Source organism: Syngnathus scovelli, chromosome 9 (assembly GCF_024217435.2).
Source record: "Syngnathus scovelli strain Florida chromosome 9, RoL_Ssco_1.2, whole genome shotgun sequence".
NCBI classification, from domain to species: domain Eukaryota; kingdom Metazoa; phylum Chordata; class Actinopteri; order Syngnathiformes; family Syngnathidae; genus Syngnathus; species Syngnathus scovelli.
This window is the reverse complement of record NC_090855.1, coordinates 3,017,675-3,029,920: the sequence shown is the minus strand read 5'-3', so window position 1 is coordinate 3,029,920 and position 12,246 is coordinate 3,017,675. Positions and strand designations below refer to the sequence as shown.

At 42.8% G+C, this 12,246-nt stretch overlaps 3 protein-coding genes across 4 annotated transcripts; 1 reads left to right on the top strand and 2 right to left on the bottom strand.

Moving 5' to 3' along the window:
* The first annotated feature begins 52 nt into the window (after positions 1-52).
* znf687a (zinc finger protein 687a) lies at positions 53-6,408 on the top strand. 2 transcript variants are annotated; one of them, XM_068652086.1, is made up of 11 exons: positions 53-117; positions 683-2,258; positions 2,549-2,798; positions 2,893-3,059; positions 3,129-3,316; positions 3,407-3,583; positions 3,655-3,817; positions 3,881-4,099; positions 4,192-4,301; positions 4,423-4,516; positions 4,585-6,408. In XM_068652086.1, the coding sequence occupies exons 2-11, from the start codon at positions 693-695 to the stop codon at positions 5,173-5,175; spliced, it is 3,525 nt and encodes a 1,174-aa protein (XP_068508187.1). In that variant the 5' UTR covers positions 53-117; positions 683-692; the 3' UTR covers positions 5,176-6,408. The 2 variants fall into 2 exon arrangements, with proteins under 2 accessions (XP_068508187.1, XP_068508186.1); XM_068652085.1 differs by having other exon boundaries at positions 4,582-6,408.
* LOC125975459 (RIIa domain-containing protein 1) lies at positions 6,404-7,165 on the bottom strand. The gene is made up of 4 exons (XM_049731061.1): positions 7,016-7,165; positions 6,879-6,955; positions 6,768-6,814; positions 6,404-6,563 (listed from the first exon to the last, which is right to left on the bottom strand). The coding sequence occupies exons 1-4, from the start codon at positions 7,079-7,081 to the stop codon at positions 6,493-6,495; spliced, it is 261 nt and encodes an 86-aa protein (XP_049587018.1). The 5' UTR covers positions 7,082-7,165; the 3' UTR covers positions 6,404-6,492.
* A 52-nt stretch (positions 7,166-7,217) lies between these two features.
* Positions 7,218-11,679, bottom strand: il6r (interleukin 6 receptor). The gene is made up of 10 exons (XM_049730927.2): positions 11,458-11,679; positions 10,307-10,798; positions 9,798-9,921; positions 9,371-9,549; positions 9,135-9,304; positions 8,825-8,969; positions 8,353-8,408; positions 8,203-8,245; positions 7,998-8,103; positions 7,218-7,901 (listed from the first exon to the last, which is right to left on the bottom strand). Exons 1-10 carry the CDS (start codon positions 11,537-11,539, stop codon positions 7,646-7,648), a joined length of 1,653 nt encoding a protein of 550 aa, XP_049586884.1. The 5' UTR covers positions 11,540-11,679; the 3' UTR covers positions 7,218-7,645.
* Between the last annotated feature and the right edge of the window lie 567 nt (positions 11,680-12,246).

The window sequence follows — 12,246 nt, the reverse complement described above, 5'->3', positions numbered from 1 at the left end:
ATAAATAGGATATTGCACGATTTTTTTTATTTAAAAAAACTAAGTCGTGTCGCACGACGTGATGACGTAGAATTTGCGCGACGGAGTGAAAAGTCAAGATTCAACTACGGTTCGTTGGTACGTAACAACGTTTCATTTGAATCCTGTACGAATCAATATACTCAAGAAATGCACCTATAACAAACATTAAACATGACACGTTGGATTAGTAATTAATTCTTTCGGGCAAAGCGTTTTATGACTTTTATCGGAGCGATGCTAGATTCGCCAGCTACCCGTGACGTGCTAAAGTTGAGCTGTTAGCCAAAGGTCCACTTGTTGAATCATCACTTCGTGCCGAAAGTAGTAAGGTATGTTCCAAATTGTTATTATGAATGAAGCTGAGAAATATCAGTTTATCTTCGCCATGTAAGCCCACCACATTTGCAGTTATTTCTGCAGGAACATGTTGCTTTTCGAATGGTAATGGGGAAACAGTTACTGAATAAAACAGTGTAAGATTAATAACATGAGGAAGAGATGTCATACAGAGGTCAGATGGGTCCCTTGACAAAGGTGTAAGTTCAAGTGCCACCTCCACTGTAGCTTTTCATTCATGACTGTCATTTATGTATGTACTCTTCAAGTATTTATGTCTTGACATGTGAAGAAATGGACAATAAAGCAGACTTTGTCTTGTCAGGTTTTAAACCATGGGGGACGTGAAGACCCCAGACTTTGATGATTTGCTAGCAGCGTTTGATATCCCTGACATCGATGCCATCCAGTCAAGTCCAGAAGAGGATGATGTTTCGACTCATGAAAGAAAACATTCACCCCAACCTGGCTCCCCTGCCTTGCACATTGCCCCTCCTGCTGTCAGCGTGATAGTGATGAACACCGTGCGACCCTGTGATGAAGAAGATGACGACGATGGAATGAAAAACGACCATGCTAGCTCTCTTTTAGAATCTCATCTCAAGATGAACGTCAGTGCCGCCCAGATTGCCAACTGCCTTAATGGGTCTGCCGTTAGTGACCAGCAAGGATCCAGTGCGGCACTACAGCACCGGCATTCCCCGCTGAACGATGACAACGAAGGCGATGCGATGGAGATTGAGTCGGTCAGGGACATGATTGAAGATGTGATCAGTTTGAAGCCCCAGCAGCAACTGGAGTCCACCCAATTATCTATTCCTCCCTCTCCTCAGTCTGGCTTGCCTCAAAAGGAAGAAGCACACCTCCTCCCTCATACGCCGTCTTCACCTTTATCACACAACGGGGATCTGGGCAAAAAGAACACCTCTCACTTGGACGAGGACGACTCAGAACCAGATTTGGGAAGCCCGTTGGTGATCCACGAAAGCCCGGAATTCATCATGCCGTCGCCTCCCAAACTGAAACACAGCGTCAGACATCAACGGGAGCTGTGCGTCTCTCCCGAGACCACCTCGTGCACTCTTGAAATGCTGACTGAGCAGGAGGAGAAGCCCGTTTCCATCGCAGCTCCACCGTCGCCACCGACGGACCTTCAGAGCTGTCATTTGGCACCAGTGCAGGAGGAGAAATACCCCGAGCATGTGATTGACGAAAGGGAGTCTCCTGAGAGTCCACCGCCCAGTGAGACGGGGCTCCCGTTTCCCAATCGGAGCCCTGAGTCGGGAAACCAAAGCAGTGAGCCCAACCAAGAAGACAGACCTGATGACAGCAGAATAGCCGCAGAAGATGGGCAAACTCTAAACGAGGACCCGTCCGACACCGTGTCTGCTAAAACAGAACCACCCGAATTGTTGCCCCTCAAAGTTAAAATCAAAGTGCCCGCGGGGAGTTTAATGAAGACGACGCTCAAAAGAGGTTCGAGAGCCACTTCTAAGGCTGCGGATTCGTCCAAATCTTCATCAAAGGCGAAAAACAAGAGGGGGGGTTCTCAGCAGTCTCGCGCAGGGCTTCCAGAAATCAAAGACAAACGTTCAGTGGCCATCAAATCGAAATTCACCCGCGCCGTTGTGAACGCGGCCAAAACCACGCCTTTTCCTCCCACGACCGGCCCCGGTGGCGTCAACCTGCGCTTGCTGGGTCAGAAGACTCTGCAGAGTTCCCCTCAGGGCAGCAGCCGACCCGCCTCCATTGTTAACAGCAGCGGGGCCATCATCTCCAAGAGCCAGACCAACCTGGTGGAAAGCTTCAATAAGATTCTCACCAATAAGAACCTGCTGCCCAGCTATAAACCCGACCTGAGCTCGCCTCCAGCCGAGTGGGGCCTTCCTTTGCCCGCTCAGGTAACTTCTGACAAACTCCACCAAAAAAAAAGTCCTTAATTAAAAAGAATCAGATGATAAAGATTATTTTTTTTTATTTTAATTAATTGTCTTATTTAATCAATTTTTTTTTTTTTTGACAAGCATTATTTTTACTTGAAAAACACATTTTGGATTTTTTAAAATTTTAATTAATTGTCTTATTTAATCAATATTTTTTTTTTTAATTATTTGACGAGCATTATTTTGACTTGAAAAACACATACAATGGAGTTCAGTTTAAATTTAAATTTCCACTGACCCTTTGACAGGGTTATCGATGTTTGGAGTGCGGCGACGCCTTCGCCCTGGAGCAGAGTCTGGCCCGCCACTACGACCGGCGCTCTCTGCGCATCGAGGTGACGTGCAACCACTGCTCCAAGCGGCTGGCCTTCTACAACAAGTGCAGCCTTCTTCTCCACGCCCGCGAGCACAAGGAGCGAGGCCTGATCATGCAGTGCTCGCACCTTGTCATGAAACCCGTGCCCTTGGAGCAGATGATAAGCCAGATTGAACTCAACGGTCAGCGGCTCGCTTGTTCGTACAGTTTGTTTTGAAAACATGTTTGAGTTTAATGTATTTTGGAACGGACTATATTTGCTGTCATGTGTTTTAGGTCAGTCCACCCCGCAGGGCAAAGCGCAACCACGCCAATCGTCCCCTAACAAGAAATCGGACGCGGCGCAGCACATCGGTTATAAATGTCTCGAATGTCAGACAAAGTTCGACGGCAAAAAGGAAGTGATCCTGCATTTCCAAGAAATCAAACAAGCCGAAAGCACAGTGAGTCAAACGTTTTGTTTTAAAAACGGACACCCGAGCTGTAATTTTTTTTTTTTTGGTTCATCCCAGCCGTGCACGGAATGCTCGCCGCCGATGCTCCTGCCCAACGCCTGCAGCGCGGCGGCTCACCAGCGCATCCATCGAGGCAACGCGCCGCCGCACGTCTGCCCCGAGTGCGGCGGCACGGTCAAGCCAGAAGCCTTCCAGTCGCATCTTGATCACGTTTGTTTGCACTTTTCGCGACGCATCGGCTACAGGTATGCAATTTCGCTCCCTAAATGGAAATAAATGTTGATGCCCCGCCCCCTAAATGCTTCTGCGAGCGCTCATGGTTTTTGCCTGTACAGATGCCCCAGTTGCTTGGTGGTGTTTGGCGGGCTGAATTCGGTGAAGGCTCACATCCAACAAGCCCATTGTGACATTTTCCACAAGTGCCTCAGCTGCCCCATGGCGTTCAAATCGGCGCCTAGCATACAGAGCCACATCAGCGCGCAGCATCCCACCGTAACCAACGGCCAGGCCATGTACGCCGCCGCCCTCGCTGACATTTAACCAAAATGGAGTCGCTCTTAACACCATAATTTGTTTATCGCAGGCTGATCTACAAATGTGTGATGTGCGCCACGGTTTTCACGCAAAAGTCTTTGCTGTACAACCATTTTGACACACATTTAGCCAGTCAAAAGGTTCACGTGTATAAATGTCCAGATTGCAACAAGATGTTTCCTCAGAGAAATATACTCATGGAGCATTTCAAGGTATACTCATTTTTATTTTTGTCGCAATTTGTCACGTTTTAATCTTCCGTTCTTCTTCTTCAGAGTCACAAGTCATCCAAGCTAGCATTAGCCTCCGCCCCTGCTTCTTCCTGTCCTCAGCACGCGGTCAAGTTAGAAAGCTCGGACGGGGAAGACGGCGAGGAGGTCGTCGTTAACGCCGGGGCGACGGTGGCCACAACGGGGTGGACGTGCGTTCACTGCCAGGAATGCTACGCTGACTCACAAGAGTACATAAGTCACATGGCTAAACAACATGGCAAGGTTGGAAAGCAAAAATGTTTTTTTATTTTTTAAGCAGGTTCCAGCCAGACAGCTTTTTTTTTTCTTTTTTTCATGTCGCTGTGTGCTTTCAGACCTTGAAAAACTTCCCTTGTAACAAATGCGAGAGCTCCTTCTCCTCCGCATCCAGCCTGAGACGCCACATCCGCGAGAAACACAAGGCCGCCAGTCGCTTCCGCTGCCAGTGAGTGACTTCTATAAAAATGACATTTTGCCCCGAATATTAGACGCTCACTATTTATATGTCACTTTCTCCTTTACATAATGTCGTATGAGATAAAAGTCATGTCGTTGTGTTCTGGTAGGTTCTGCACAGGCAGCAAGAAAACATTCAGCAGCAGAGCCATGTTGGACAAACACATCCAGCTTCGACACGGCATGGACGCCATGAGCCAGGAGGTAAGCCGTTATCCGAGTTGTCCCTCATAAGGCGGCCATGTTTATTTAAATCGGTGTCATTTCAGCAGGGAGCCACAGACGAGGCCGACAGCTCCTCGGAACTGGACGGCGCTTCGCTGACCCGTCGCAGACGACGAGCGGCCGTCAAGACGGAACGCGACGACGAGTTCGCTCCCTCGAAAAAGTTAAGATCGGCCTCCGCGCCTTATTCTCCCCCCGAGTCCGGGTTCCGTTGCGCCCCTTGCGGCTTCACCACGGAAGACCAGCCCACCTTCCAGGCGCACATCATCCAGCATCGGGTGGGGGCGGACGGCGGCGGGCAGCAGTGCACACAGTGCGGCGCCTGCTTCACTTCCACCAAGTCGCTGGCACGCCACCTCTTCATCAGCCACAAGGTACGCGACGTGTTCGCCGAGCAGCATAAAGACCAGAGCGCGGCGGCGGCGGCCCTGTCCCCCGTCAACAACAAGAAAGCCGATGAGAATTCTCTCGGCTGCCCCGCCTCGCCCTCCTCGCAAAGTCAGGGCAAGGAAGACGACGACGCGTTGAGCTGTAAAGTGTGCGGCAAGCACTTTGACAAGGCCACGGATCTCAACACGCACTTCCGAACTCACGGCATGGCTTTTATCAATGCAAGAAACACGGGGAAACCAACTTAGCGCGTGAGTAGACCTTCACGTCGTGCCTTATCGAATATGATAATGAGCATTTTTTTCACGGTCAAAACGTAAAACCTCCTTTTTAAAAATGTGACTGCTTGAAAAATACCTGTTTTGCTCAGGTCAAGATTGAAATCCCGCAGATCGGTTTTGCGTTTTATTCATTGGTTGCATTTGAAGCTCAACCAATCAAAGATGATTCCCGTAAGGCCTTAACCTTCCACACGTGGCAGACACTCAGGATATCAAATACAGTGGAACTTCCAAGCTGTTCTGATTTCAAAACAAATATGATTCACTTAATAAGTGAGAAAACACCGAAATGTTATTCCGTAGCAGGTAGGACAATAGATTTGTACTTATAAAGGCTTTAAAACATTTTAAATCACTGCACTCCTTGAACGTGAGTCTCGTCATATAGACCCACCTAAAAAAAAAAAAAAAAAGCTGACCTTGCACTCTTTTATCACTGATGTAGAACACATTGTCATGTACCGAGCAGCCAAGAGTGACTCATCTCACACACAAAAAAAAAAAAAAATCCAAAGGGAAAAGTTCAAAATGTACTCGGGAGGTTCCACTGTAGTTAGAAAGTAGACCGATGACCTCCGAAACAAAATAAAAAATAAAAAAAGGGATCTGCAGCAGTGTTCCCTAAACTGTTTTAAGCCAAGGCACATTTTTACTTTCACAAAAATTCCACGCAAAAGTCCATATTCACTGCGTTCTCATCTCAGTTTACTCACATTTTTCTGACGGTCACCATATTTTGCTGGCTTGGAAAGATGAACAAAGATATATTTTTGTAGTAAATGTTTTTCGGAGCAGTGAAATTCAACGGGACATTCATGCTTGAGTTGATTTAGCTGCGCTTTGAGCGGTCAGTTATCAGTTTTTGTCGTAAACATCTCAAAGCTTCAAAACTGATGATCACAAATTAATATTTAAATTGTTTGCTTGTAGAGTGTTGTTGATATAAAAGCTATGTGTATCTCGTTCTTACTGCAAAAAAAGAGTTCAAATGATTGTAATCAGTCGCTCATTGGACGTTAACAAAGTGTTTTTCCTTTTTTTTATAAAAATGTCCCTTGTGTATAGTTAATCTCGCAAGTTGCGTGCATTTGTGATCAATCTGTCTCAGGTGAGCAATCGACGCTTTAGCAAGGGTTTTTATCTAGATGCTCAAATGTCTATGAAGAAAAATGAATAAAAATGTGGCACATTGTCACATGATTCATTTGTCATCTTTTATTTCCATCCTTCAAAGTTTCAACAAGAATTAAAAAAAAAAAAAATTCTAAATGAGTAACCAGCCTTTTATGCATCCATATTGATGGTCGCCATTTTAGCATTAATACCAATGTGAAGATCGGGGTTGGTGAAATGCTCTGAAAGACATAATGGAAAATATTAAATAAGAACATTCTATTTGAAGTCAATATTAAGATAAAACAATTTAACAAGTTTTTAATGTGATTGATTAATTCTAAGAACAGCCACAACCCTATTTAAGAGGGTGTGTACATTTATGCAACCACATTCTCTCTCCTTTCCTTTCAATTTATTTTCTATTATGTGTTCTTGATACTCACCAGCAGCAAACGCACGAATGTGAGTGGGCTTTTTAAGAAGCACTTCTCTGAAAAACAAAATATTTATTGTGGTTATTTTAGCAGACTGTATAAAAAACAAATTGATCAAACCTGAGGAAATCTTCAACCATGACCTCCACCTCGGGATGAGCCATCAGATAATGCTCATTGTCGATCCTCGTTTGAATCTGGTGTCAAATAAGAGATTTCATCAAATGTCCACGTCCTGTTTTTTTTTCTTGTCTTACTTTGAACTGGCGCAGTTTCTCCAGTTGTTCGGCATTCAGGACGCCAAATCCGCCTTGAACAGACATTTGTGCTTTTTGGGTTCCAAATTAAGCTTAAAAGTACAAAAACATGGCGGTCATCTGCCAATGACACAAACAACCGTTGCTATGGAAACGCTCGCTTGCAGTTATCCATTGTGTCCACAAGAGGGCGACACAACAGTTGATTGGTACGCTTCACGTTTAATTGCTTTTGAGACAAAATGGAAACGATGACATCATAAACGGGTATTGCCAATCATTTTCATCCAGGTGGAGCTATTTACAAACATGGTACAAAATTCATCAATACACTTTACAATATAGTACATAATAAAAACAGAGTAGCTTAAAAAGACACTCATTCATTTTTCTTACCCTTTGCTTCTTTTATGTGCCACATATAAAGCCGAAAATAGAAGCAGAGAGTAAAAGGAATGAAAAAATATTCCAGCAGAATAATGGCCAGATGTTGCCCAATATTGTGACATACGCAATTGGCCAACGGGTACAGAGTCACGAGTGTGACTGTCACAGTTTATTGTTACACCTTCTATATTTATATAAAAGCTTTTCCTGGTGTTATAAACATTCCGAGTTCATTTTATCTCCTCACTCGCTCTGCATGAAAAAATAGCTTGTATTGTTGAAGTGAATTGCTTCTCTTCTCTCCGTCTCCGCATCAATTTCACCTGGATCCTCTTCCTCCTCGCTAACGGGGAGTTCTTCCTCGGGACGTGGGGTGTCAAAGGTCACCAGGGCTTGACCTTCTGGTGCGACCGGGACAGCAGGTTTGGGCTGGGCTGGTCCTTTGTATTTGCTCCTGAAACTTAGACTGTGCACCTTGGTGAGGAATTTTTCTTTGTGTCTGAAATGGAACAAATGTTAGAATTACAATTTTATACAGTTTGTGCCTCCAAAAATGAAAATATTTGACTCTACAATGCTGTAATTTGAGTTTTACCTGAACATATAAGCAGCCAAAATAACGGCGAGGATAGCAAACAAGCAGGAGATCCAAATGATATGATGTGACATCATTATGGGACTGACGCTCAATTCGGGAATTGCTGCAAAGTCACAAGAGCCCAGCCAAAGTACATTTTAACATCTTTCCTTCCTGCATCTCACTTTTAGTAACTTGGAAAATTGTTTGCAGGTTGGCTCACCTTCAGATGGTTCCTCTGTGCCCGAACCTTCATCCTCAGGAAACTACAGGATCAATGTAAGAAAAAAGGTAAAAGGGTGAATTTACTGTTCTAAAAAATAAATCAAATTTTCTAGTAACACATTATGACGACACAAGCAGGTTTCTTTACCGTTACATTCAGCAGATCATCAATCAGCAAGTCAATCGGCTCATGTGTCCTTAAGTCTGAAATGAAACAAAGCTTGTGAAAACAATATACAGTACATCATTTTTAATTTTATTTCATCCAACACTGTGTTTATTATGATTGATGTGATTTATTTTTGTAAAAACAGAACAGTTTGCCTTTTATTTATTTTTTTAAAAAATACATATACAAGAGAAACAAAGAACGGAAGAGTCGCAATTGGCAGTAAAAAAGTAGGTGTGCGGTGCCGTGTTTATAACTCCTTGGAATGCGTTTCGGAAAGTCAGACATGCAGGAAGGAAATCACAGCGCCAACGTTTGAGCTTGCCGTTTATGTCTAGGGTGGATCAACAAGCGTTCGGACAGGACAAGATCTTAATCACACTTCCAGCAATACATGATGTTATTTTGCAATTAAGGTTGACTTTTTTTTTTTTTTTTTTTGTATAATTACCAATCCAGCTGCTGGCATAAACGGGTGCAGTCCATTCGCTCCAGAGACCATCGAATTCATCCTTGGTTCTGATCTGGATCATGTACTTCACGCCCGGGATCACGTCGGTGATAGTGAACGAGCGGCGGCCTTTGATCGACTTCAGCTGACAACACAAACCACATCGGTAATTATTATTATCGTCATTTCTGACACCAATTTTTTGAAAGAAAAATCTGAGAGGTCATCTCGATCTTAGGTTAAAATCTCCTTAAATCAGGCCACAGTTAATTTTTTTAGCCTTGGCTAATGTGACATTATCGTTGTGTACCTGCAAACTTAAGCTTGACGAGTCGACGGGTCGGTATTTGAGTTGAAACACGAGTTCATAATAACTATCCTGCGATTTCCAGGAAGCAGGGAAAGTCCAGTTCACCGTCATCCTGTTCTCGTATCCCACTTCCTGTCGGACCGACACCGCCGACGGAGGGTCAGGCTTCACTAGAGGAAAAAAAAAACGATTTACTTTCAAACGCTAAACATCATACAGTAAGTTTACGGACTTACAAATATCCAAGGGATTAAAAGACAAGATGGCGCTGGTAGCGTTTCCTGCCATGTTTGTGACGCACAAGTAGGCCATGTGAAGTGTCCTGAGTTCATCCTCGTTGTGCTCCAGAACACACCAGCAGCGGGACCGCTGGGAGGAGAAGGAACATCGAGCATGATGGAAACTGTCACTGGGCCTGGGCCAGAACCAGAGACGAAAGGGTCATTCACTCAAGAGGAAATAAACATAGGAAAATTACAGCTTTAAATAACTCCATTGTCATCTTTGGAATTTGGCACAGAGAAATGTTAACATCCAAGCCAAAGCTTAACGAAATATATAAAGTGGCGTTTTAATTAATATTTTTATTATTTTATACTTTTATTACGCTGATAAAACTCATATCATCCCGACAGTGGCAACATATCGAGCTACAATTCTTACCATTTATTGATTAGGAGATAGCAGTTTGGATGTAACGTCATCGGCTTCTGAGGCGTCCAATCACAGCGGATCTTACTGCTGGGTGACTTTTTGGTGCAGGACAGGCTGGGAACTTCTGGAGGTTCTACAATAAAGCACATGAACCCTCACTGTTAATGCTTCATCTGAATCATTCTCAATAATGCCCCCAAAATACTCGTCTAAAACTATTAAAGCATCTCATTTCCATAGCGGTTAGACAATATGAAGAATGTAAACAATTAGCATCACATCATGGTGCCATATTTAATTAAAGAGCAAGTCAACTTGAAAAAAATTCTTTACAATAATGTGTTGAATGTGACTCCACAAGTCTAAACATTCTGATTATTATTGTGAAAAAAGTGTTAATCTCTTGCTTAAGAGCTAACACGGCGCTAATCAAGCTAGCAAAGCCGCTGCGCACAGGCTAATGAAAGAGTTGCTGTCAAGGTTAATTTGATTGAAATTGTTCAACATTGTTCTCTCACCTGCCACAACCACCTTCAAGGAGAAGATGACTTGACTTCTATACAAACAAGTGTAATTTCCAGAATTTTCCAGTCCCAGCGAGTTCACAAAGAGGTCCGTCCCGCTCTTTCCCAACGTGAAGCCCTCCCAGTCCCGATGTCCTTTCCCCACTGTCTTCCCGTTCCATTTCCACTTGGACTTTCCTTTGACCCCCCTAGTCCCCTTGTTGTCATCTGTGTTTTCGTCCTTTAGAGGCGTACTGCTCGGCTGGACCACAAATGATGATGTATGTCCGGTCCTCTGAAGTCCTTCTTCTTGACTTTTATCCTTTGATGCATTCATATCAGTTTTTGTTAAGTCTCCATCGCTGTTGTGTATCTCACGAGATGTTTCTTTGTCACTGGAAGTGTGTTTAGCCACTTTGACTTTAGCACCATCCACCCTCACGTCGCCATCACAGGTCAGAACCAAACGACTTCCCGGGGACACCACCAACACTCCGGGAGGAGGCTCTGAAGAGAAATGGTAGCAGTATAAATTAATTCCATTGGACCATACTAATGTAACTGCATTTTTATTTATTTTTTGTTTTTGTAAGTCTTGCATATATATATATTTAAATTTTATATTTACATATATATTTTATTATTTTTTATAAATTTATAATATATACACATATATATTTTTTCACACTCTCCAAACTAGAAAATGTGTACCACCTTCTTTAATTCTTAATTTCCTTTTTCTGTGCACAATATTCCCAACATGCTTTCTCATATTTGAATAACCACTATGACCTCAATCGGTTCTGAGTTCACGCTTGACATTTTGGACAGAGAGAGAGAGAAATGTTGACACTAAATGACCTTTAGCCAGATTTTGAGCAAACACTTTCTTACACGAAAGAGGCCGAACAGCTGGAGGGGACTAAAAAAATTAGAAACAAATATGCACTAATGAAATTCTTAAGAATTATGACTCAATTGCTCATCCATGATCCGATAAAAGTAAATAAATCACAGTTTATTTGTGTAGCTCCACCAAACTACCAGAAGAATTTTAAAAATGCAATCAATGCTCACATACAGCAAAAAAACGACATTATTTTCTTTTATTTAAATCTCAATAAAATAAGAGATTTAAATAGTGAATAAGAGAGGTTGAAGTTTACCTTTTTTCAGACAAGTCCCCTGGAAAATACTGCAAACCCGCGTAGCGCACAGAACCCACAGCAGAGAATGAAAACGGCACATGTTATTTAAATCTCCCCCCCGAAACGAGAGGAGTCGCAAAATGTTCACATCGCCTCCAGAATCAATCCTGCTTGTGGATCTCCTCCAAACAATCTTTGCACTGTTCGTATCGTGAGTGTCCAAACTTCCTCTGAGACACGTTATTGTGAAATTCATCTGCCGCCTCCCCTTTTCCACACATACATGCACAAACACGCACACATCCTCCTCAGTGGAATGGACCAAAATATCTGTTTAGCAACATTATAGCAATAATAATATAATATGGCAACATCGGGTTTAGATTTAATCAGGATAGTCGTCTGTTTTATAATTATGTTGTGAGTAAAGTCATTTGTGCAGTCATCAAATTTAGTTTCATATCATTGCTGTCTGATGACGTAATAGCATGTGCGAAGTTCCGGAATTTTACTGAATTATGGTAAAAACATCTGCAAATTCTGTTGGATTTGAAATTAAAGCTCAAATCTCGATTTTGAGTTAAAAAAAAAAAAACAATAAAAAGCACGCCATATTATTTAATTTTGAATCCACAGTAAAAACATCCAAATTTGGTGAGGTTTTTTTTTTTTATTGCGAAATAAAAAGCATATATGTAAATTCACAATTCACAATAAATATTTCCAAAACATTGTATCTTGTTTTGGGCACCATATTCACTCACATCCTGCTTAATTGTTCATATATATATATATATATATATATAT